The 27,343-nt window shown below is 40.1% G+C and overlaps 1 protein-coding gene and 1 long non-coding RNA gene across 13 annotated transcripts in view; both read right to left on the bottom strand.

Moving 5' to 3' along the window:
• Positions 1–27,343, bottom strand: part of LOC140063974 (voltage-gated potassium channel KCNC1-like) — a 91,213-nt gene that overhangs the window by 50,767 nt on the left and 13,103 nt on the right. For all 12 annotated transcript variants that reach the window (XR_011847672.1, XR_011847673.1, XR_011847674.1 and 9 more), the window contains exon 2: positions 6,635–7,568. Coding sequence is in view for 9 of the 12 variants with exons in the window: in XM_072110316.1 (XP_071966417.1) it covers positions 6,635–7,568 (934 nt within the window). In the remaining 3 variants the exon portion in view is untranslated. The remainder of the gene's footprint in view (positions 1–6,634; positions 7,569–27,343) is intronic.
• Positions 11,777–26,234, bottom strand: LOC140063978 (uncharacterized). Its single transcript, XR_011847675.1, has 3 exons — positions 25,866–26,234; positions 25,036–25,097; positions 11,777–11,859 (listed from the first exon to the last, which is right to left on the bottom strand). It is a non-coding gene; the product is annotated as an uncharacterized lncRNA (long non-coding RNA).

The following is a 27,343-nucleotide window of genomic DNA, read 5'->3' as shown; positions in this document are numbered from 1 at the left end:
ATACAGTGAGGAACACTACCGCCATACAGTGAGGAATACTATCCCCATACAGTGAGGGACACTACCTCCATATAGTGAGGGACACTACCTCCATACAGTGAATAATACAGCCATATAGTGAGGAACTCTACTGCCATACAGCGAGGAATACTACCGCCATACAGTGAGGAACACTACCGCCATACAGTGAGGAACACTACCGCCATACAGTGAGGAACACTACGGCCATACAGTGAGGAATACTACGGCCATACAGTGAGGGACACTACCGCCATACAGTGAGGAACACTACCGCCATACAGTGAGGGACACTACCCCCATACAGTGAGGGACACTACCCCCATACAGTGCGGAATACTACCGCCATACAGTGAGGAACACTACCGCCATACAGTGAGGGACACTACCCCCATACAGTGAGGGACACTACCCCCATACAGTGAGGAAGACTACCGCCATACAGTGAGGGACACTACCGCCATACAGTGAGGAACACTACCCCCATACAGTGAGGAACACTACCGCCATACAGTGAAGGACATCACCCCCATACGGTGAGGGACACTACCCCCATACAGTGAGAAATGCTATCCCCATACAGTACACAGGAACACTACCTCCATACTGTGAAAAATACAGCCATACAGTGAGGAACACTACCGCCATAGAGTGAGGAACACTACCCCCATACAGTGAGGAACACTACCCCCATACAGAAATCTTCTTCTTCCAAGATTTCTCTGCCCTATGTAACATGTTGTGCTAATAGAGGGGGGAAAAAAATAAAAATTTTAAATTCGTTCCCACGAATCACCGTAAACTTTGGATTAGCGACGAATCAAAGTTTTCCTGAAATTCTAAACAAATTTACAATCGTTAAACGCCGGTGATACCTAACATGTTTATGATTTTACTGATTGTTTACATTTATATCAATTCTAGGGAAAGGTGGAGTAATTTGAATTTTTATGTAATTTTTTAAAAACCTTTTTTAAAAAATAATTTTTCAATGTTTTTTTAGACCCCCTAGGGCACTTTAACCTTAGGTTGTCTGGTTGATCCAACCATATACTACCATACTACAGTATGGCAATATATGAGGATTTTACACATCATGTATTACAATGTGTAAATCCCACATTGTAACATATGGGTTAAAACAAGACAACCATGGGTCTTTGTATGACCCGAGGCTGTCATAGTAACCGATCGCCGACCCCCGATGACTTCACAGGTCCACGCACTGCCATTATTCAGATGCCTCTGCAGCTTTGCCGGAAGCACTTACATAGTTAACACCCGCGATCAGTGCCAGCATCAACTGCGGGTGCTACTGGAGGGTGTTTGCTGCAAACACCCGCTTGTATGGAGAGCTCAGCCCAGCTGCAGCTGACATGTGACATACTATTAAGATACATGTCGGTAAGGGGTTAACTTAAGTTTCTTGTATTTTCAAGAGCTATTAAAAATCTGAATACATCTATAATACTGAAAATATTTACAATCATAAATGTGTGGCATTTCTGTGTGACTCCCCCTCCCTCTCTTATGCACTGTAATTAAGAGATAATGGCCTAATCTGATAAGTGCAGTGTATGTTCCCTGAGAATGAAATAAAGTGCATTGATAGAGCACCTTAGAGGAGTAACAAGAGAGGAGCTTATTTTAGATTGCAGTCAAAAAATATTTGTAGGAGACCCCAAAAATGTGTGTTGATTTATATTCCATAAATGTCTGTGAAAAGAATGGAATCCACGTGGCTCGCATGTTTCAATCTCCTTTTGTACTTGATGTTTTCTCGCATTTGAATGTTTTGTCTCAGCCTTGATATTCACACCCAGCAAGCAGATTATTTATTGCTGTCTTCTAATATTATTTTGGGGAAATTCTCATGATGAGACAACATATTTCTTGGCTCCAGCCTCGTTCATGATCTGTGGGTTTTTCGCTGTCACTCAAAGCTCTAGGTCGCGCCCTCCATAGATACTGTTGCTACGTCGGACAGGTCCGTTCACAGCAGCAGTTACGTAGTACGGCAGAGAATCTTCCCTGCAGGTTATTACTGCAGCATTTTCACACTCCTGTCTAATTAACTCCCTGGTTCCTTTTGAAGCCACACAGCATGGCCACAGATACTCTGGGGGAAGATATTATGTGGATACTAAGCTGATCATCAGAAAAATTATCTTCAGAAAAATCATGCAGCACCAAAAACAAAAGCTGAGCCCGTCCACTCCGTCCTGTGATGGGTCTGCTGCAGAGAGTTGGTCTGCTGCTTAGTCAAACTGAGTAAATGTTTCCAGTCAAATACATTTACTTCTGTCGTGGAAATGGAATGCTTTTCCAGCCCTGAGAATCTTGATTGTGTAACATTACTGAAGACAGGATAATGCAGATGGTAAGACAAGGAGATGATGCACAAAGAATTTCAATCTTTTTTCATTTTCAGTGTGTGTTGCCCTAAATATTACTCCTTAAAGGGAACCTGTGACCAGGGACCTCATTTTCACTAAAGACAGGCTGCAGAAGCTTATTACACCTGCAGTGCAAATATGCTTTTCTGCCTTTTCTAAGCATTTGCATTACAGTATAATTGTGTGTTATAACTTACCCTGCACCCTGACAAAATCCTGGGGCAGTCACAGGGGATGGACTCCGGTTTGGATACATTTCAAAAAGCAATATGTGGCTTGTCTGTGTTACTCTCTCCTCAGATCTTAGCCCCCACCTTTGTGCTCCTGTGCAGCTCCACCTCCTGCTCCTTATCAGAGGTCACAGCCTGGTGAGATGACATCAGTGGGGTAGGGACAAGCTGTACAGGAGCACAAAGATAGAGGCAGCCTGCAGCTCAGACAAGTCACATGTTGTTTTTTTGAAATGCATCCAAACCAAAGCCCAGCCTCCGTGACTACCCCAGGATTTTGTTAGGATGTAAGAGTAAGTTATAACACACAATTATATTGCAAAGCAAATGCTTAGAAAAAGCAGAGAGGCATGTTTGCACTGCAGGTGTCATGGGCTTTTACAATCTTTCTTTAGTGAAAATGAGGTCCCTGGTGACAGGTTCCCTTTAAAGGGATTCTCCAGTGACAAAGATTGACCTCTCTATACCTTATCTCCCCACACGTATCACTTCACTAATTCAGTGTCATTAACCCCTTAATGACGGGCCCTTTTTTGTTTTTTCATTTCCATTTTTCACTCCCCACCTTTAAAAATCTATAACTATTTTATTTTTTACATATAAAGAGCTCTGTGATGGCTTGTTTTCTGCATAACAAATTGCACTTCATAGTGACATTATTTATTATTCCATGCCATGTACTGGGAGGCGGAAAAAAATTCCAAATGCAGTGAAAATGGGGAAAGAACACATTTGCAACGTTTTCTTGTGGGCTTGGATTTTACAGCTTTCACTGTGCACCCCAAATGACATGTCTACTCTTTGCTTTGGGTCTACTCTTTGCTTTTTTTATTATAATTTTTTATTTAATTTTTACTTTTGCTATTTTTCAGACCCCCCATGTTACTTTAACCCTAGGTTGTCTGATTGATCCTACCATATACAGCCATACTACAGTATGGCGGTATATGGGGATTTTCCAACTCATTCATTGCAATGTGCAAATCGCACATTGTAATGAAATGATTAAAACAAGACAGCCTCGGGTCTTCCGAAGACCCGAGGCTGTCATGGTGACTGATTGCTACTCCCTGATGACATCACGGGGAGCAACGATCATCACCAAGAAGCCGCCGGCAGCTTTGCTGGTGGTGATCGACAGGCTAAAACCTCTATTTTTGTATCTTGGACAGTATATAATATACTTCACACGGTATAGAATCTGTACATATTAAATATGCAGTATTGGGGTACACCCATAAATAGATCAGATACATAGTTACACAGCATGGAGAAAACCCCACTGTCACCCTTAAGATATAGTTTGTTACAAGTCCCAGCCTAAGACAAAGGCTCTCTGCTATTTATTGACATACACATTGACATGTCCTTTACATGAGCCTTGACCCAAATTTCTATGTTTTTTACTATGTTTTTGGCATTACTAATAATTTTACAAGAAACTAGAATCATTTGCCTGGCCTGTGAAATTCAGAAGCTAGATGGTGCACCATGCTTTTAAAAAAAACTACAGCACCTAGGCAGGCAATTTATTCCTTGCTTTGAGTTTTCTCATGACTGCACAAAACAAAGTGTCTATATCCAGGCGCTGATGTAAAATAACCACTTAAGAAAGAAACACCAACCATTAAAGTACCTTTTCTACAACCTGGGGTGAGAGTCCTGCATATGAGGGTAGTAAATAGTTCACAGTTCACATTGAATGAATCAGGTCTGATATCTCAGTTTCACCTTTGTGAAAGCTGCTATTAGATGCTACTGCTCCTTATATACAGAGGGCACAGTGTACAATGATGACAGTGCTCTCTTTTACCTCTCTAACACAGGAATAAATACTGAAGGCAATGAAGGGAAATAGAAAGGCAACTGCAGTTTACCCCCTGTTGAAAGAAACCTACCATCAGGATCAAGGATTGTAAACCAAGCACGTTTAGATGCTACGGTGTAAGAAAACTCCACAGAGAAACATGTCCCACAGCCCGTCGGACAGTCTTTGTCTGCTGGGTTCTAATTAATGGACTTCCAATTCTCGGAGGCAATGATGCCTGGACTGCAACCATGGAAACTTGCATGAAGATAGGGGGGAAAACGGTGATTAAGGGCATCCAATAAATTTCTTGCCTGAAACGCCTTAGCCGCTTGGGGTGGCAGTACCCTTTGTCTTTAATTTTAGATGTAACTAATAAAGGGAGTTATTATTTTTCTGGTGCTAAAACCTTTTTTTGCTTATCTTCACGCATAGATGCTGGTGCATGACCCCCCTGGCAGGATTTGCTCCTTTTTTAGCTTCTTATATCAATGTTTTTACAAAAAAAGTTCCATAGCTGTTAATTGAGCCCAGAGCCTCTTAGCTTCATTTGCATAAATGTAAAGCATTTTTTGTAAAAACAAGGGCATTAGAAACTAAAAGAAGAGCACACAGCAGCATGTGAGCGTCCTTGGTTTACAATCCTTGAACATTTTTGTATATTTAGCAGGATCATGTGACCTTATTAGACATACACTGTTATGGAACATGTCTTGTGATATTGTTTTAATAATTTTCCATGTGGTCCCAGTGTTTTATTCAGCAATCTATCCCATACCAATGGAGACACCTGTTTAATAAATTTACTAAGCCAACCTGGGACAAAACCTTTCAGTTGTTTTGCTGTCCAGAGTGGGTTTTCAGATGCATCCTTTGGTTATTTCTCATGTACATAGTTGTGGCTCCATTTTTTTTTATTACAGTTTAATAGCAAGAGTTTCATCACAGGCCAATTTCATATAATGGTGGGTCATGGTCATTCATAGTGGATTATACCAAGACTCTTTTCTCACACTACCCCTTGGTTATAGCACTTCAGTTGCTCTCTATTTAAGGTTAAATTCAGAATATCTTTAAACAGAGGTACCCCCACATTTATGTAAACTTCAACTGGAAAGCAACTCAAATAGTCTCATGTAAAATCTGATATTGAGCACTCGTCCAATCATCAACCCAATCACATTATGATCTGTTACCAAATAATGATCATTGGTTGCCATATAAAAAAGTGTTATCAATCTCCAAGTCATAGCACTGATCATAGTCCTTGTCAAATTTTAAAATGTACAAAATGTGATAGTTATATTTCTAAACCATTGGTTGTAGATGTGGGTGCTGACCATGCCAAGAAAAAATAACTGGGGAGTTTGTACCCACCTGCTGCAAGGAGTCAGGTCATGTACTCTTCAGGGTCATTTATCTTTAGTAAAGACATTTGTGCATGTCTTTTCTTGCTCTTACCACGTTTGGACTTGTTTGATTTATCTTGGAGGGTGATATATTAGGCAATTGAGTCAGTGGGGTTTTTGCAACTTTTTATTAAAAAGTCGCACAAAAGTTTCAAACTCTTCTGCAACTTCTTATAAAGTTTTTCCTATGCTGGGCCAGGACTGGAGTTTATTTGCAACTTTTTAACCTCTATTTGCACCAAAACTGTGACTGTTCATACGTTTACACCTGGATTTTAAGGATACATCAGGTTTAACACTGCAAAATTCCTGTGCAGCCAGGCAAGTGGAAAAGTTTTAGACACAAATATATCAAATAAGCCCAAAAAAGTCGCAAAAAAAAGAAAATTTTAAAATAAATGATCCCCTTTAAGTACTACTGTGTTGAGCAGTGAGATGTTGGGACCAACTCACATACAAGAGCCCAAGTGCAACTGCAGTTTTTGTAGATAGTATGCCTTTGCCTATTAATATAGTTATATACTGTACACTGTAATCAACAAGCTGGAAAGTAAAATGTTTAGTAGTAATAGTAGAAGTAGATACTACTTGGATACAATCATTAAATTTAATTGCTGAAGTTCCTCTACAAGGAAATGTTAGTTACATTCACAGGTCAAACACTAAAAGGCACAAATACCTACTGATCACATGTCCCATCAGTGATTATTTTAATTATGCAAAATACACTATCCCGCTACAAAGATTTTTAGTTATCATTCATTTACTTCTTACCTGCTCTGTTGATCTCTATGATTTCCTCCTGAGCTAATGGGCAGGCATCTCCTGTTGCACTTCTATGAGGAGACTGCATGTCTGGTTTACAGTAATTAGGTGATCCAGGTTGAGGGGCCCGTGGAATATGTTTGTTCTTTTTCTTTGGTAGCTTCTGTTTAGCCATTGCTAGGGAGTAGTACATTCCAAAATTGTTGACAATGACCGGGACTGGCATAGCAATTGTTAGCACACCTGCCAACGCACAGAGGGCACCCACGAGCATACCCGACCAAGTCACTGGGTACATGTCACCATACCCCAAAGTTGTCATTGTTACCACAGCCCACCAGAACCCTATGGGGATATTTTTGAAGTTGGTGTGAGCACTGCCAGTAATGTCACCAGGCTCAGCCCCGATCCTTTCCGCATAGTATATCATAGTGGCAAAGATTAAAACCCCAAGTGCCAAAAATATGATAAGAAGGAGAAACTCATTTGTACTGGCTCGAAGAGTGTGGCCAAGAACTCTGAGGCCAACAAAATGACGAGTGAGTTTAAAGATTCTCAAGATCCTAACAAATCGGACAACACGAAGGAAACCTAGGACATCCTTGGCTGCTTTGGAAGACAGGCCACTCAAGCCAACCTCCAGATAGAAAGGTAAAATAGCCACAAAGTCAATAATATTTAAGCTGCTCTTTATGAATTCCATTTTATCAGGGCAGAACAATACACGCATGAAAAACTCAAAGGTGAACCATATGACGCACATGCCTTCTACATAAGTGAGAAAAGGTTCAGTCTCCACTTCTAAAATAATCTCCGTCTTGGTGACGTTGTTTTGTGTGGTGGTCTCAGTCTTGTTGATGATCTCATTGAATGCCTCATGGGTCTCAAGGCAAAACGTTGTGATGGAGATGAGAATGAAGAACAGGGAAGCAAAGGCGATATACTGCCAAACAAACAAGAGAATACAGTTATACAAAAGACATAGACTCAACACAAAAATATATAACATAAAAGTCTAAACAAATATGTAACAAATCAACCACAGTTTACAGTATGTAAGATTTTAACTACAACAGTTATGTCTATGTATATTACATAGATAATAGATAATTAAGTGTTATGCTCTTTTAAAGGCATTTCAAATGAAATAATGGATGGTTATCTTTTATGTCAATACCTCATATGTAGATATTTTAGTGTAGATTTTAGTGACTGTTTCTCTAGCCTCCACTATTCCCAAGGTATAAATGCCATATCCAATATGCTTATTAGGTGGTCTACTGTCAAATGGGCTGGCCTGGCCTGGAGAACACAAGGTACTGCCTACCTGATAGTAAAGTGTCCAATTAGTATATTGCTTGCAGAACTAGCAAAATAAATGCCCAGAGACTGTAAGGCCTGGCAAAAAAATCAAATTAGCCCAGAATCAGCAACAATAAACATTTAATTGGATTGGTGGTGGTAGGGGCCTTCTTCTTCTAGTATCTGTCAGTTCCAAAATGCCTTGCAAACTAATAATAGTGCTATGTGTACCATCAACCAAAAAAGCTAATTTTCCTTTTGTGTCTATGAATCAAGTGGAACTACTAATTTAGGGGTGGAACTACAGATACTTGTTGACAATTTCAATCATTGCTAAAAGGGATTTTAGAGGGAAGCTAGGTTACTTGCAGCTGCAGAAAAATGATGAGTGCCCTACTGCACTTATTGAATTTTACATTCATAAACAAATAATTATCTCTACACTGCATCAGTTTGTGGCCCCTACATTGCACTTTTAGTATCTGTGAAGGCACATTGGAATGGAGAGATATGATTGAATGGAGGTCACTATATTCGAGAGCATGATTCAAAGACATATATAGTAGTTGTAGATTCATAATGTTCATAATTGGGTAGGATTAGCACAAAACCCATTGAATTGGCAAATATAGGTCTTGATGGTCACATGTCAGATGTATCACCGAACTTTTAACTTTCAAGGGCTGTATAAGATATGCAAGATATGGTGGGATTGGGGATCACATCACCAGAGAGCAACTGCTGAATTTACAGAATGCTGTTATTTTTAGAAACATAACAAAATAAACCACTTTAGACTAAAGTACTATAGTTGTGTAAAAATAATACAGACTTACCTTTCTTAGCTGAAGGTATGCTGACGTTTTTAGTCTACATTTTACATTATTCTGCAGCTAATGTTTCACTTGCATGTAGAGATAAGTTGTTGTGACATTGGAGTGAATAGCGGTCACCTACAAATTTTGCAAAGTTTAGCAGCGATTTTACGGTCACACATCTCTAGCAACAAATTTATCCAGCAAAGTCTAGGTACAGCTCCAACCTTAATCTGTAATCTCTGCATGTTGTTATTTTACTTAACTGCAGCCATACAAAGAGATTTGCAAGCTACTTAATGCATTCTTATAGACACAGATATCACAGTAATATCATATGGATTTATTTCTAGCTACAGCCATACTTTTTTTTTTACTGACAGCAAGCAGATCAAACAAATACTGAGGAAATACAGCACAAAGTATGTTAGAAAGTAGCTGCATTGATATATCTTTCACAACGTGAGACTATAGGGGGGAATTTATTAATTAGTGACGCTAGGTATGGTTTCTGGCACCTAACTTTAGTGGTGTTTTTCACTGTGATTTTACCTTAAGGCCCATTGAGCCCTTAACCACCCAGAGGTCCTTATGAACTGCTGGTTTAGTGTCCCAAATCACCCTGTATGATTTTAAAGCATTTGACAAAAAAACCCCCAAAACTGTATACTCCCCTGGTCTCCTTGTTCCCTCGGTGTCTGCGTGGCCTGGCAAGTGAAGCCTGTGTATTACACCCCAGCTTCACAAGAACAGCACATGAGCAATGAAGTATAAACATTTTTTTTACACCTAAAGACTTCAAAAAAGGTTGACTTAAGACCGTAAACGACAGGTCAATAAGTACCTGTAGTAGGTTCAGGGTCCCAAATCGACCTGGCAGGTCTTCTTTGAAGAAAATCTACCATAAAAATCAAGCATGGATAAACCAGGGGCACTTCTCATATATCCAGGTACTGTGACTGTGGTTATCTTCTTATATTAATTAATTCATTCCTTTAAAAGACATCTACCACCAGGATGAAGGATTGTAAACCAAGCACACTGACAAACTGGTGTGTGCTCCCTCTGGCAGGAACTGCTCTTCTTTTAGCTTCTCTTGTTCTTGTTTTTAAGAAAAAAGGCTTTAAAAATCATGCAAATTAACCTGTGGGGTTCCAAGCACCATTACCATTTAAGGGGTCTGGAGCCCTTTTTTTTGGAAAAACCAGGGCATAAGAAAGAAGAGCAGATCCTGCCAGAGGGGCACACACCAGTATGTAAGTGGGTTTGGTTTACAATCCTTCATCCTGGTGGTAGATGTAATTCTTTTATTTATATAGCACACACAGATTTTGTAGCACTGCACAGAGCTTGCCAGATCAGTCCCTGGGGCTCACAATCTAAACAACCTACCAGTATGTTTTGGAGTGTGGGAGTAAACTGGAGGAAACCCATGCAAACATGGGGAGAACATAGAAACTCTTTGCAATGTTGACCTTGAACTTGAACCCAGGAACCCAGTGCTGCAAGGCTGTAGTGCTAACCAGTGTGCCAACGTGCTGTTATATTTGTTATCTATGGCCTCCTTCCTTGTAAAATCTATTTTTTATTGATGCTCATGAGCCATAAAGGCTCTATGGTACATTACAGGAGCCCCTTCGTGCTGGAGCTTCTTAGGCTGTTACATTGTCCCAACACTTCCACCCTCCCTCAATCTGATATAATATCACTGCAGCAGAAGAAGTTTGAGCACACAATGGGAGGGGGGTAGTGCTGCTTGCACAGTGTGAAGCTGCGGCATTGAGGGGCTCTGATAACAACTGCAGGAGTCCTCTAGGCTTATTAGCATAATTATAAAAATTGATTTTAGAAAGAAGGAGGTCATGCCTAACAAATATAAGAAGATGACCACAGTCACATTGCCTTTATCTATGAGTGAGTGACCCTTGTTTATCATGCTTGATTTTCATGGTAGATTTCCTGTATTTTGTGCACTGTAAGAAGAAAAAATGGGCTTCAGAAATGACACTCCATGTTCAGGAAGGGGTTAAGAAGTTGATAGACTTGTTTTTGTTGGTCTAGTTATGTATCAAAAATTGCCCCAAAATAGGTGTCAGGAAACTAGAAGTGCAGTAAAAGTGTTGGAAACAAAAGTGTGCCCAAATTGAAAAATAGGCGTGAGTATTGAAAAACTGAGGATTTTGTGCTGCCAGCACTGGAATTGCCCAACAAAAAACAAAAACACAGAGGCAGTGATAAATTCCACCCATAGTGTTTGCTTTTTAAGAAATGAAACATCAAAAGGTAGAAATCTATTTGATGCCAAAAAGGTGCATTTTATGGATAAATTCAGAGTGTGAAATTCTATTTAAACCACATACTACCAAACAGATTTTCGAAGGCACGTGAGTAAGCAGAGGAATACATTTTCCTGAATGTAATGAATGCAGGCACTCACACCCTGACAAAGCAGTCAAAACATGGATAAATAAAGAGGTTCTTATTGCTGATTATAGGTCTTGTACGTTCAGTAATTTTCCTTTTGACGACATGAATAAAGTATGTAATCTGTTCGTCTCATTATACCCAGTTTGATTAAGGTAAGGAATGCTGTACCTAGCCTTTCAGCTCCAAAATATGGAGTTTTGGGGTGTATATTTAAATACTGTGATATGCCTCTCAATGTTATATGGCGCACGTTATTCAGACTTCAATTACATGGAAATCCTTAGACTCTTAGACAAACGAAAAGTTACTATATACAATTTAAAATAGCTCATACACAAAACTGGTGGAATAGTTCATAGTAACCATAGCTGTGTCTCACTTGCTGGAAGTGGCACTTCATTTATTGTATAGTATCTGTAGAGTTATAGTTGTAACAGCTGGGAATATCTCACTGTCCTACTACGTTGCTATATGTATTGATTTATGTTTTAGTAAAGAATTTTATTCTGCACAAAATATCAAGTTTGAAGCATCATTTCTTGCATTGTATCATTACTCTCTTTATTAACTATCATTACTATCATACTATCATTACTTACTGTCTTTGATCCTGGAAAAGGTTTCAGGAGGAATAACAGGATGTTGGCAAAATGTAATATGTTCCATTCTAAATGAATTATGGCTGAAATACTTATTAAAATATTAAAGTATTTAGTTAAAGTATTTAAAGCAAACTTGTTACCACAGGTTACAATAGAGCCCTATTAACTGACAACCCTCTTTTAGCTAAAAATGGTTTCCCTCGGATTCCCATAAAATCAACTTTATATCAACCTCCGCATGCCTCCTAACCATTCAGCTAGTAAATTCATCTGACCAGGGTGAGATCATCTAAGGTCCTTTTGCCCCCTAACTGATTACATAAAATCAGCACATGACTGCTTGTAGGTATGGAGAGGAATAGAAGTCCATGGAGGCATGCTGTTATTTCACGTGAACAGATATACACGGTATCCAATTTGCTAATATTAGGAGGGAGGCTTAAGGACCTTAGATGATGTCACCTTGGTCACATGGCATTACTGCTGAATGCTGAGAAGGCATGGGGAGGAACTGCTGGATTCAGCCCAATGAGACCATGTCCCATCTGTCTCACTATAGATACCCCTGCATACCAGACAAAATTATAAAGTTGATTATATGGGGATCTGAGGGAAACAATTTTTAGCTAAAAGAAGCCCAGTTAGTTAATAGGGCTCTATGGGAACCTGTCAATAGCTATACTTTATGCTGAAAAATGTGGTGACGGGTTCCCTTTAAAAGTTTTTAATAGAGCTCCCTACTATTCTAGTTCTATATCAATCTGACAATAGAGTAGGGGGCTGTCAGGCTGCTCTACCACCTGTGTTTAAGAGATTTCATCTAACCTTCCCAAAAGCTTACTGTATATACAATATATGCAACACCCCTGCAAATACAGTGGCAAGGGGGTAGTTTCGAACAGTGCCCTCTCCAGGGAGTTGCGAACCCTCCAGTAAGGTTCCAGACCTGGACATCAGGTGTTAGCAGTGGTGGACCCTGCCTGTACAGCAAGGGTTAAAGTTATGTGAACTATTATCCAATTGGATTTCATTATGTACACTGGAGTGTGATTGGGGAGTGAACCACCACCCGACCAGGGTTTAACAAAACCCCTAGACAGGGAGGGGCTAGGGGTCTTGAGTTTCAGAAACTTCTGAGAACACAAGGTCTTGGACTCTAGCTCTCTTACAGAGCACACCTCTTTACCACCAACTCTCTCTAGTGAGCACAGGTCTGTCATTAGAGACACAGTGACCAGAGGCAGCGTCTGTGCACCTCCAGTACAGACACTTAACCAACCCAGGACAAAGCTGCAGCTTCCAGTATTGGACATAGCTACATCCCAGTCTGTATCTACCCTGTTTCCCCGAAAATAAGACAGTGTCTTATATTAATTTTTGCTCCTTAAAAGGCACTAGGTCTTATTTTCAGGGGATGTCTTATTTTTCCATGAACAAGAATTTACATTTATTGATGAACAAAAAAATCTTCTAAAACATCCTTATAACTCTCCAAACTCTGAATTATTGGAATATTTGGCCCCATTCTCTCATGTTTTTGCAATAGCACTTTCCTTAAATGACCACTTAATGTCCATGTAGCTGCTTGTAACGCATTTGTCCTGCAACAGTCAGTGATTTTATTCCACGATTCTTCACCCATATCACAACCTGTTGCAGCATCTAAAAAAAATCTACTAATACTAATGCACGGTTTGAAGGGAGGTGCTGCAATGACTGCCACTCGGTCTTATTTTCAGGGGAGGCCTTATAGTTCTAAGATTGAACAAAATTGTACTAGGTCTTATTTTCGGGGGATGTCCTATTTTAGGGGAAACAGGGTACTACCAGGCTGGTGAATCTATTCCTGAGGATCACTAACCATGACCACTCCAGTAATATGGAATCTCCAACAATCCGGTATCTGTTATGAGATCGTTTTGACCCATTCCTTGCAGTTGTTCCAATAAAGAATTTTGCACAACGTTGCCTTCATCTGATCCCTGGATATGGCTTTATCTCCACCATGGGCTCCCCATCCATTACCCAGGGACATATATTACAGACACTAAGGGGTTTCCCCAGGGAGAACAAGTACCTCAGCCTCTCCCTCCATATTTCTTGCACACACCACTTGCTGGGGACCTGCCAGGCTGTAAGGCAGCCCTACGGTCCCCATACCAAGCACCGTGACATCAGCGTGCCTAGGCCACAACTGCCAGCCACTCCGATATTCTGAGCCCGGCTGCCTCCAGGCCCAAGAAAAGGCTAGGCCCGGTGGGGTATGTTGCATATGCAAGGGCAAGAACAAGAACACTCTTGCATATTAGTTCCTTGCTGTTCAATAGGCCATTATTAACCCCTTAATGACCGCCGTATCGGCTTTTTACGGCGGTCATTAAGGGTACTTCTTCTGACGCATACGCCTTTCTACGGCGGTGCGTCAGAAGAAGATTTCGGGACACCGGGTCTCGCCGGTGTCGGGCTGTGATATCACAGCCCAGACCCGGCACTAACACCCGGGATTGGAAAAACTCAGATTCCGTGTGTTTAACCCCATACACGCCGCGGTCAAGCATGACCACGGCGTGCAAGTGTGTCCCCCGTGGATCGGACCCCCCCGGTGTGCTTACCGGGGGATTCGATCCCTCCTGCCTCAGCCCCGGGTTCGGACGAGTGACCCGGGGCTGTCGGCTCCTGTCTGTGCCGGGTTCCGCCTCCTGGCAGGACCCGGCTGTATGTAACTGAGCATGCGCAGTTACTAACACTATACACTGCAATACAAGTGTATTGCAGTGTAAAGGCTTGAATAAGCAATCGGATGATCGCTTATTCAAGCCAAGAAGTAGAAAATGTAAAAAAAAGTTAAAAAAAAAATAAAATCTTTTTATAATATAATTAAATAAATAAATAAAATAAAAGTCCCATAATCTCCCCAGTAACACATAAAATGCAAATAAAGTAAATAAAACACAAAAACACGTACATATTTGGTATCACCGCGTCCGTATTAATCTGTACAATAAATCTAAATCAATATTGAACCCGCTCGGTGAACTACGTAAAAAAAAACTCGAAAAACTTCCCATAATATACCATTTTCCATCAAACACCATCACAAAAAATTTTTCTAAAAGTGATCAAAAAAATTTACGTTCCCTAATATGATACAACTGTTTTCGCAAAAAATAAGCCCTCAACCAGATCTGACAACAGAAAAATACAGAAGTTATGGCCCTGAAAAGTTGTCAATAGTAAAAACAATGCGATTTTCTCCAATATTGGTTTTGCTCAGGAAAATTGAGCAAAAATAAGAAAAACTATATAAATGAGGTATCACCGCAATCGTAGTGAACCAGAGAATAAAGATAAAATATTATTTTTATGTTACGGTGAGCGGGGGAAAAAAAATGCTAACAATCCAAAATAAAAATTGATGATTTTGTTTGTGTCCCCCTTGAAATAGTTAATAAAATCTCATGAATAAGCTTTAGACTCCCAAAATAAATTATCTATACATTGTATCTCATCCCGTACATAATAAGCCTCATATGTTCGCATTACCAAAAAAAAAAAAAATTATAGGTCGTGCAATGTGACAATACAAATCTGCTGTGAATGGCGCCTCCAATCATTCTATGCCCGGCCGTGCGCCCATACAGCAGTTTATCACCACATATGGGGTATCAGTACACTCGAGAGGAATTGGGCATCAAGCGTTGCAGTGCGTTTCATCATTTAATTTATTCTGAAAATGTCAGTTTTGGCCTAAATGAATGTATTTTCCCAAAAAATTCTATAGTTTCTAAATCGCAGGTCCATATTTTTTTAACCCATGTGAAACACTTAAAGGGTTAATAGACTTAATAGAAGTTGTTTTACATATGTTGAGGGGTGAACTTTCTATAGTGGGGTAATTTATGGGGTTTTACTATTATTTAGGCCTCTCAAAGTCACTTGAAAGCTGAGTTGTCCCTCAAAATGTGAGTTTTGGCAATTTTCATGAAAATAAGAAAAATCGCAACTAAAGTTCTGCGCCTCATAACATCCTAGAAAAATGACCGGAAGCATAAAATATCATCCCAACATAAAGCAGATATTCTGTAAATGTTAATTATCAAACTTTTTGGGTAGTTTTACATCTTGTCTGGAAACCAGAACATTTCAAACTTGGAAAATGAAGAATTTTTACAAACTTTTGCCAAATTTTCACTTTTTTTCAGAATGAAACGCAAAACTTATCACTTAAATTTTATAACTAACATGAAGTACAATGTGTCACAAGAAAACATTCTCAAAATCACCCGGATACGTTAAAGCGTTCCGAAGTTATAACCAATTATCGTGAGACATGTCAGATTTGAAAAATCGAGTCTGGTCATTGAGCTGAAAACTAGTGTCGATGATAAGGGGTTAAATATCTCCCTATTTGTCTTTGAACAAAGCAATGGCCCCTTTTCTTACTGTTGTGACCTTGTCCTGGTGCCCAGAGGAAGCTGATGTGGGCCCCTTTAACACATTAAAGAACACTAGAATTATACATGCCAAATGGAGGATGGATATGGACACTGGGTATTTCCAATTACTGTGTACAGTTGAAGTATTTTTACAGGACATTTTAGCCTGTAGGTATGAATAATCAATATACCTGCACTTTATTGGCAATACTATATTCTGTTATAGTGTAAAAATTTGCTTGATGCATGCAATTGATAAAGAAATGAAGTCTGAATTATTGAATGTCTTGCAATTCATTTGTTTTGCCCGTTTATATAAATGCCTGGTTTGTTTTTGCTAAGTTAACTCTGCTATTTAAAGGAAAGCACAAGAGGCTTTTTGGGGTCTTCCCAAGAGGCTTGTCTTGTATTCTGCCAGGAAAAAAGTGTTAGAATCAAAACAGATCAATGACAGCCAATGTCCTGGGCCTTCAAGAAAGCCCAAACGTAGAGATCAAGTCACAAGTTATGTACTGAAGTGATTGGCTACAGAAAGCATTACATTTGTTGGGGGGGGGGGGGTAGAAAACTTCTTGTAATTCTACTTGTGATGGCTGTTTTGTGCTCCTATATTGAATAAAATGATTTTTACAATATATGCATAGTAAAAATCGAAAGTCACAAAAAGACAAAAGAAGATGGGTCACCAGGTACAAAGTTATAAATGACATCCCTCTTGTGCTTGCTGTTGTATCCCAGATCAATTTGATGTTTTTTTTTTACGTTGTCCATCCATTCAAAATATATATGGTCCCTAGAATTGGCTTATACTAGCTAGGGTAGCGGTTTATTTTTATATTTATAAAAGGGCTTCATTGCTTCTATGTATGCCAAAACATTACATGCTTGTTAATGTCACACATGGGTTACATACATGACAGCAAGAGCCTTTCTTTGTATTTGCCTCTTTACTATGGCTTATAGTAGCGGAAAACCCCTCCATCAAGAACAGAGCATAAGTGGTACATTGTATCAGGAGGAAACTCCATAGCCATATAACATTGTCATGTTTGAGTTATTGTTATAATTCATTTGGGAGCGTATTCATACAATGTCAGATATAATTGAAGCCTCCATTGGAAAAAGTCACATAGTCACTGTACACTGTGTCTCGTCAAAAGGTAGCTGCATGCTACTATAATGCAGGTGGATAACAACTAACTTGATACATACATGTAAAATAGCTGGTCTTGTTACAGCATCCCCTAATTATATGAAAACAACAATTATGCTGATTTGAGTCACATATCTAATGTATATGGGGCCTTCTAAGGCCTCTGTATCTTATATCATACATTAGAGACTTCAGATTAAGCTCAGTGTCTCTTTCCCCTGATGCACATGCACTGGTCTAGTCAAAGATGATTGCACCACTGACAGATCTCTAATTTAAAGTAGTAACATAATTCTTATTCTGAATTTATAATAATTTTACAAAATTTTTACTAGATATGCAATTCCCTTTTCAAAACAAACATAATAATGTTTGGTATTTTTCTGTTCTGAAGCTACTTATCAGAAATCTTTCTCAGCAGCAGTCTTTGTCCTAAAGTCAATTAAAAGCTGCCCATATTTACCATGAGCCTTGTGTTGCTACTTAGTGTGTTTTTCTGTTGGAGTCTGATTTGCTGCAATGTTCAGCATAGTGTATACATACAAGATCTATATAGTGACAAACCATGCCATTTTTATTACATTGGGAGCTTGGAATAAGTAGTAGAAACAGCCGTGAAAAAATTACACCTCTTTCGATCCTCCTACTATGAGATCTTCAGCGTGCTGGTAGCTGCAGACACTCTTCCACGCTCTGCATAAACTATCTATGCAGAGCTGGCGGCTGTGCGTACTGGGCTCCATAGCCGTAGCTCCTGCTTCAGAACCTGCTTCAGATTCCATAGCCATAGCTCCTGCTTCAAGCCGCCAGCTTGAGAGCGGACAAGCTGGTAGATGCGCGCTGAACATTTAGTAGGAGGATCGAAAGAAGTTACTGGGGCATGGAGTAGCTGCGCCATGTAGCTTTAGCTCTGGCTACTCCACCCCCAGTAGCCTCTTTCAAATATTTGCATATTCGGGTAATAAAACTTTTCCAAACTTAGCGGGAACTGAAGGATTAGCCTTATAAAGGGCTCCAATGATATTTATTAGATGAACCTGCCACCAGATCTATTTTAATAGGTAGATCCGAGATGGTTTTCTTTAATATTTGTAGATGTACACCTTGCATGTTCCTGTGGGTTTGAGGGCAGGGTGGACAATTGTAGAGGCTACAATATGTCTGTCAGTGGCGAGTGGACAGGGAAGGTTTTACATGAAACACAAGGCATTCCTTACATTTAATTAATGCTACGCACACAAAAACAACCATTGGGGCTCATTTACGAAGGGTTTCGCTCCGCACTTTTGTCGGACTGTGCACCTTTTTCGGGTCTAAAACGGCTTGCCCAGGTATTTAAGAGGTGCATGTACTGGGATTGTGGGCATGCGACACAAATTAAGGGGCGTGCCATCGGACGGTCCGACTGATTTGGATTCACCACAAGAAAAATGGTGAATAGCTTTACGCAGCATTATAGACAGATAATTCACTGCACAGTGTACTCTAGTCACAGGGTAGGTAAATGTTCCCCATTTTGTTTTGGATGAGCCCTTTACACTATGATTTTTCTCATTGGTTGTCCGGGAAAATTAGTTTTTGTGCGTATTCCTATGCACTGGTAATGTAGTTGTGGATATTTGGAAGATATTTTGTAAATGGAAGTCATTAAAGAGCAGAAATTAACTTAGAAACTGCTTCATTACCCAGTATTCTAACAGCAGCAGATTGGATTGTAAAGATGCAGTCTGCTACAGTTTGCAACCAAGCATCCATCACTTTATGCCAAGTGGCAGTTCTGCCTGGATAAGAACTTTCTGCAGCTTCATATGATTATTCCATGATCTTATATAACATATATATGTAGGTACCGTATATGTAATGGATGTAGCAGAACTGCAGTGAGTGCTGTTAGTTTGGTTCATTGTAAATATCAGCTAGGTTTATCTGCAGTTCTTTGCAATTCCACATAAAATATGAAATCCCAATAGATTTAAATGTAAAATTGTGTCATATAAATATCTCACAAACCTTTACCTGCTGAACGTTTAGAGAAGGATTTCACCTATCATAATTCTTGTTTCAGCAGGATCCTTAATCATGAGCCCTCATGTGTCTTAAAATAAATTTACCATAAAAATCCATCATGATAAACCAGGGACAGTTACTCATAGACCCAGGCACCATGACTGTGTTAATTTACTTATATTAGTTATTCATGGCCTCCTTCTTTCTAAAATCAACTTTTACATGTATGCTAATGAGACTGATGGGCTATACTAGTCCCTCTGTGATCTCACTCTCACTCTCCCCTCTGACATATTTATATTGTTAGTGTGTGTCAAACAATAGTGTCTATCTTTTAATAGAAACTCAATAAATGTTGAAGGACATCTACCAAACAACACAGCTTCTGTTAGTGCAGTGGAAAGTAATCCGGTAGTATTAACAGGAGTTCCTTATACTCCACCATCTATCATACAGCCAAACCAAACTGCAAAGTGTATTAATCCAAGTATTCTATATATCTTCTTTATCAAACAGATATACAGCATATAATCTGACACTGCACATGCCTTCATGAAACCGACAATGTCCATGAAAACATTTAGGATATTATTCTTGTTACTTATCTTCTGTCGTTCCACGAGATTCTGGATACATGGGCTAACACCTAAAAACAGTTTAAGGCTACATTCACACTAACGTATGGAGGACGTATATATGGCCGACGTATATACAGCTGATATACGTCCTCCATAGATGGCAATGGGCTCACGGCGCCCTATGGGAGCGGTACGGTGCAGCACACATGCGGCACCGTACCTCTCCGTACCCGGGAAAAAGATAGGAGCTGTCCTATCTTTACCCGTGGTACGGCGCCGTGCGCCATTACTACCTATGGAAAGGGGCGGAGGTGAGATGCGCTCACCTCCTCCTCCTCTCCCCGTGCACTGCCGTTGCTCGCTATGGTACGGTACGGGCGGGCAACGGCAGTGTGAATATAGCCTAAAACAGTTGTTAAATGTGCACAGCACAAACCTAAAAGCAAGCATTGGTTTCATATGGGATATCCTTCCAAAGTCAAATGAACTAAAAAGAGTCATTATTTACCTCAGAAGAGTCAGGTGTTCTGGCCTGAATATTGTATAGATGAAAGATCTGGTCTTGGGTCTCTATAGGTAGGTACATTTGTCCTTGGGTTGATATAGATTGGGGTCTGACCCTGGTAATTAGGGAGGGTTCTGGGTTTATATAGTTGGGGAATTTGATGTGGCATTTGTGTAGATCCGGGTTTTGTCTAGAAGGGGCATGCAGACTTCAGATCTGGTCTCGATTCGGTATAGAAAGGTGCGCAGAACTGTAGTTTGTACTATTTGTTTATCAAATGCTGTAGGTTGGGTGCTTATCATATATAAATCGTCAGGGCATAGGGATAGAAATTTCCTGTTCCTCGTTTTAGACTCTACTTCAATGTTGGAAATTACAGTATGCTGTGGAGCCATGAACTCTTAGGTCTCATCCCATGCTCCTTGATTTTACTCTGAAACCTAGTGATGACACCCTTCACACAAGGTCCATAGTGTATGGAGATACTTTATGTGCTGCTTTCCTGAGAATGAAGACCATTTGTTTAGTGATTGCAGATAATTTATGGACTTCATTATAGTCTAAAAAGCCAAATCAGGTTTGTAATGAATTGTCAGGCCACATTATCATGAATATTATATCAACCCACAAAATGCCTAACTCCGCTGTGTATAACAGCAGCGGACATGTTTTTCATTTCTGCACCCTGGTTATCAGAATCTATTGCTTCCTTTGTGGTCACTATCACAATAAGTAACTATCTGTCAATAAGTAAGATTCTGCTGCTATAAGAGGACATGGCATATTTTACCATTGAGCAGAAAAGTGGCACAGAGCAGACATTACACTGGATGATAAATCCCTTTAATAAAGAGCTGTTTTTCGGAGGCTTTATGGGTTGTAGCCATTGATACAGCGTCTCTTACTGGTGAGAAATGGAAATAAGCTCCTTTTAGTATTTCCCCACAATTCTAATGAACCACTTCACAAACAGGCCAGTCATAGTCTTAGGACTATAACTAACTTACATCACCTCCACCAACTCTGCTGATTTTGCTGCAGGTGGGATTTTCTCTCTTTAGGAATTATTGCTGTTAGTTTCAGCTTCTGATATGCTAATAAGGCTCTCTGCTGTCAGGCATACTTTCCTGGGCTGAGGCTAAGCCATGGAGTGATGCCACACGTGCCATTTTGGTCCGTTTTTAAGCATGCTTTTTCAGTCCATTTAAAAGCGCGTGTGGTTTTAAAATGCGTCAGTGTTTGAATGTTTTTCATGATTATCTTAATAGATAAACAGGTTCTAAGCAGCCAAACACATGGTAAACCGTCATAAACTGTCAAAAGCAGATGCGCTTTTAAAACGGATGCTTTTTTAAACGGACTGAAAACACATGCTCTAAAACGCCACATGTGGCATCACCCATAGCCTTTTCAAGGTCAGTCAGAGTCCAAATGCACAGCAGAGCTGTGGTTGTCAGTTGCTGCAGATTGGAGGTCACCATGGGAAGACCTCCTGAGTATATCACAAGACTACTGATCCATATCTACCATTATGTTCATATATATCTTTATAATATCTTTATAATAGTGAACAAAGTGTTACCAAGTCTTCAACCTTACTATAATCATCATATTCATCATGAATGATGTGACACATTCAATAGTATATATTAATTCTTCAAAATATCTAGAAAATAGTTTAAACCTGGGCAGATGTGAGACAATATTCAGATATTATGATGAATTCCTGCTAGATCATGAAAGGTTATGCTAAAACATATTTATACTATACATCTATATACTATACATACTTATGAAATAACGTACATTTTTCTTTTTTTCAGCCTTTTCCATACTGGGTTAATGTAATGCAGGTATACAGCAGAAAATGACGTAAGCTCCTTAGCCCAGCATGTACTGACAGCAACTGACTGTGATCCCTGAGCCACTGCTGTGTAGTGTGCTGCACCAAATACATCCTCACTATAACCGAAAAATGGAAAATATGCTTTACACTACATAGCTAAGTATGTCCTCTAATGAAGAAGCAGGTTTCTATGCGTATACAGTATATGGCCTTTTTTTCCTACAGTAATTAAATGCCTAATATAACACTGCTGCATTAAAGTACATAATAACCTAGGCAATGGCACATACAATGCTGGAAAGAGTAATTGTGAACCAGATCAGCAGGGAAATCAGATCCATTCGTACTGATATACGACTAAAGTTTCCCATAGTAATTACTCATAAAAGCCTAAGAATACTTGAGCAACACTAGTAGCAATGGATGCCTGATGCACTGCAGTATATGCATTGCAGGTAATATTTCTCAGACTGCAGTAAGAGCTAGGATGGAAAAAACTCTGTAAAGGAGATGAGAATTGAGCTGAAATGCGGCATTTTGCATAGAAATGGCCAGTAGTTGTGAGGAAGCCTCTAATCAGCATAGTCCTAAATCCATTAAAATGCAGCATTAACCGTATCTACTCTCCTCATACACACATTTCCCATCTTATGTTCCTGCAGCAGAAGGACGGGGAAGATTAGCTCAGTGGCATTAGCTGCAATAACAGCAAAAACTGATTTGATGCCCAGTGGGAAGCCTGTGTTAGTTGTGCATTAAATATTACAGAATAAATTGTAAGCTCCTTCGGGAGAGACTTTGTTATCTTAAAGGGATAGATCACTTATTTTCATAAAAAGGGACTGTAGTGTTCTGCTGTTCACATGGCATGTTTATTGCCTGACATCATGCATCTGTCAAAATTCAACCTCAAATTCTCTCTTTTCTAATGTGAGCAGGGCTGCAGTGGAATGTTTCAGCAGAAAACAAAACAGTTTTCCGATGTCTGAAAACAGAGCCGGTGATTGCGTCTTTTCCGCCCTCTATGCCAGTTGGGCTGCCAGGTAATGCAGTGGGCCTGCAGTGCCCTGGGGATGCGCTGTCGCAGCCTCCTGTGAGATCTGGAGCGTGCCGAGGAGTGTACGCACCATATTTACCTACCCAAGCCCACATAGATCGTTCAGTTGGCACTTGCGTGGTTGCAATAATAAGGCCAGCTGCACACTAACATGTTTAGCCGATAGACCGCTGTGCTGGTACAATCCTACAGACTTAAAATAGTGCAGTGGATGGTAGTCCTTGCATCATTCAGACCCCCTGTATGCTAACTGAACTCATCGTCCTGTGCAATGTCTACAGTTTGTAGGACCAGCAAACGTGTCCATTTCCACAGGTAACGCGATTGTTTGAAGTAGGTCTAACCTTGTGGATCTGTACGCATGTCTGTGACAAGTTCCTTAGTAGATTGTTCAATGGTCTCTTCAGTGACGTCTGCATAAGTGATTACTTGACTTTAATCCCTAATTCACAAAAATGTTGTATTTGTCTGTGCCTGGCACACTGACACGTTAATTTCAATGGGCCTATGCACATAGACATATTTTTAATTAATCTGTGTGGAGGCTGTAGAAAACTTCCCAGACATACAGACAGCACATGGATGACACACTTGGGGGCATTTATCAATTTTAGCACAGGTACCATGTTTTTGGTGCATGAATCATGCTATAGTTTACACTGTGATGTTAGATTGTGGTACAAGAGGCTAATAAATTGGTGTACAACAGAAAAGACAGTTGAGAACTGTGTCCACATTTCTGATGGTGAAATAGAACTCCATAGACCAACTTTTTGCAGTTCCAAGTGCGCACCAAAAACAGTGTCAAATCACCCAAAAAAAAGAAAAGGAGTGAGTGTCAGAAAGGACACTTCATAAATAAGCCATAACAGGCGCAGCAAGGGAAGAAAGAACATGCCAGAAAAAGCTGGCGGACAGGCAATAATAAATCCCCCCCCCCCACATTGTATTATTCTTATTATGTAAATGTATTCAAGCTTCTTATTTAATTTTTCCATAAATTTATTGTTATTTTCAAAATCTCAGCTTGCTGTTATGGTAACCGTACCAACCGTACAGACACTATGGAAAGCAGTCTATATTCAGACTTTCCAACATGGATAAAGACTACAGCATAACAGACATTGAAAGAATACAGACTACCAGAAATGGCCCCAATACATTCTCCAAAGCAGGATAAAAAGAATCCAAAATATTGACTGGAATGTGTTTAGCATCATTTAAGGGAAAGTGAACTCATAATTTAAACTTTTTAGCTGGTGACTGTTTCAAGTAGCTGTGCTGTGCTGATTTAAAAAATGCCTTTGTCATCATTCTCAATAATTTCAGATTTCTTTACATTACCTGGCTCCCTGCCAGCAGCATGTGGTGAGTCCCGGGGGAAGGGGTGTGGAGCTGCAGTCCATGTGTGCCTCATACATTCTCCCTGCCTGCTCATTATACAACAGGAAGTGGGGAGGGGTGAGGAAGCTGACACAGGCTGCAGCTGCCCCCCCCCCCCCCAACAGGACTCATCACATCCTGCTGGCAGTAAGCCAGCACATTAACAGAATTTATGCACACATTTTTTGACAGGAAAAAATATCACATCATAGGAACATTCCCTTAATAACTCAAGCTACAAAGCCATGCTTTAAAGGAAATCTACCTCTATGTGGTTGTAAAGTTAAACTTATTCTTACCTATCACTGTCTTCTCCAGGATCCTGACGCTGGTCTTCATTGAGCTTGACATCCTGTGATTGCTGTAAAAAAGTGTTTGTAAAAGCAGCTACAGACCACTCTTAAAGGGGTATTCCAGGAATAAGCATAATTTACATACAAAAGGGTACTCAAAATAGAAGCTTATGTGTAATTAGTTGTTATTTAAAATTTTGCTCCCCTTGGCCACCCCCAGACGAAGGCTCATTCTGAGCCGAAATGTACATGGGGGACGCGGTCTCTCCTGGACAGTGGAACCCCTACTGTTGACTAGGATTTGGTAAGAGCCCATATTTAATTTTGGATAGCTATGGGTCCTGCAGCCCACATATAGGAACGGGCACTATAGAGGTCCGCTGTGGCCACTACCTTGTTATGTTGGGCCCCACCAAAACATGTTCTAACAAAAGCTGTATGTCTTTATTTGTCTAGTCTTTTGCTCAACCACTTCCTGCAGATATTTGTTACCCCATTTTGTTCGGGTTGGTCTGCCTCTTTCTTTCTGTGTTCCACAACTAGATATTTTACTGCATTTTATTGATTCATACAGAACGGCGCCATCGTTTGTGGGCACCGTTCATGTTACTATGTTTATGTGTCATTAATAAAGATTTGATCTTCATATGCACCTTTCTAGTCTGTCCTTCTTTCCCCTTTGTTTTAGGGGTACCTTTTTCTTTCAATTTGGTTTTTGGGGACCAATAAGACTAAGTGCGTTATTGTATGGGGTGACCGAATATTGTGGCTATACAGTTGGCCTCGGCATATACTTAGGGATAATAATTTTTATTTTTCCAAAAAAAACCCTCTACCTGTTTCCTGTTCTTTGTTCAAATCCCCTTAGCAGAAAATGCTAATGGTGAATTAAAATGCTACTGGCCCTTTAATCAGTCCGTTAATGTCCGGTCCGTTGCAGAGCAGACACAGGACAGCAGAGGCCGCTGGTCACATGTCTACATCACATGTCCTGTACCTGCCTGGGCAGGTCATGTGATCACCACTAAGTTTGGCTGTAGTCGGTTGGTTGAAGGGCATCCAGTATGGCCTGTGTCGTGGTGATGGCAGGGATGGCAGTTACACATTATTACTATGGTAACAGAGCAAGAAAACCTGTTTGATCATCACCGGGAGCAGAGCATAAGAGGGAGGAGTTACTGCGAACTAAAGGATCATGGAACTTGTAGTTTCCATTGGCGGCCATCTTAGTGATAACTCCACCTACTTTAGAGAGGCCATACATTTTGTAAATCATAAAATCGAACTATTTAAGTTCCGTTTTGTGACAAATGACATTGAGTATTGTTGTACTGATTAATTTATATAATGGATTTTTGTGTCAGACGTTCATATTCCCGGAATACCCCTTTAATTATTCACGCCTCCGTTGCAATAGATACCTCCCTCTCCCATGCTTGTGAGGGAGGTGACGTCATGCAAGAGCTGCGTCATAGCTGCTTTTTCTAACTCTTTTTTTAAAGTGTCAAGCTTCAAGGATGTCTACCACCAAGATCAATCCCAATAACACCAAACCCAAGCCTTCTTTAAGCTTCCTATGACTTGTTTTTAAGAAAAAAGGTTTTAAAATTATGCAATAGAGCCTGAGGGGCTTCAGGCTAAATGAACACCAATGGAACCCAAAACCCCTCAGACTTGTATAATTTAAAAAGCCGTTATTTTTTGGGAAAAACAAAGTAATAATAAGCTAACAGCAGAGTGCATCCTGCCAGAGGGGCTCACACCAGTATATCCGTGTGCTTGGTTTACAATACTTCATCCTGGTGGTAGATGTCCTTTAACATGACAATAGGTTATTATGTTTAGTTTAACTTTACTACCACATAGTGATAGATTTCCTTTAATGCTCAGACAATACATAAAATACTATTGCTGATGTAACTGGTGTCAGCAACATGTGCAAGATCTGTTTTTGGAATCTCAGTAGTCTGGTAGAATGGGTGCAATTACCAGGAGCATTGTGCACCCAGCTCAGTTTAATGCCAGGTCCTGTCTGCACCCAAACCTAGTTCAAGGTATAGCTAGTGTGCAGCCATGGGGGCCGGCTCACTGTGTGTCCCACTACCATCCCTTGCCCGCACAACTGACAGAGGGGGCAGAATAGACTAAATCATGGCTTGTAAGTCTGTTTTCAGGTGTACAAGCCTTTATAAATCCCACACACACAGTGTGAGACACCTGAAATGCCCTCAGCAGAAAGAAGGGGCACTTTGGGGCACTGTCAGTCATTTTAAACATTTTGAGCTTTTATTATTTTTGTTGTTCTGCTCCTATA

The sequence above is a fragment of the Engystomops pustulosus genome, chromosome 6, assembly GCF_040894005.1.
Source record: "Engystomops pustulosus chromosome 6, aEngPut4.maternal, whole genome shotgun sequence".
Lineage (NCBI taxonomy): Eukaryota > Metazoa > Chordata > Amphibia > Anura > Leptodactylidae > Engystomops > Engystomops pustulosus.
The sequence above is the reverse complement of the archived record's forward strand: the minus strand, read 5'-3'. Positions and strand labels throughout refer to the sequence as shown.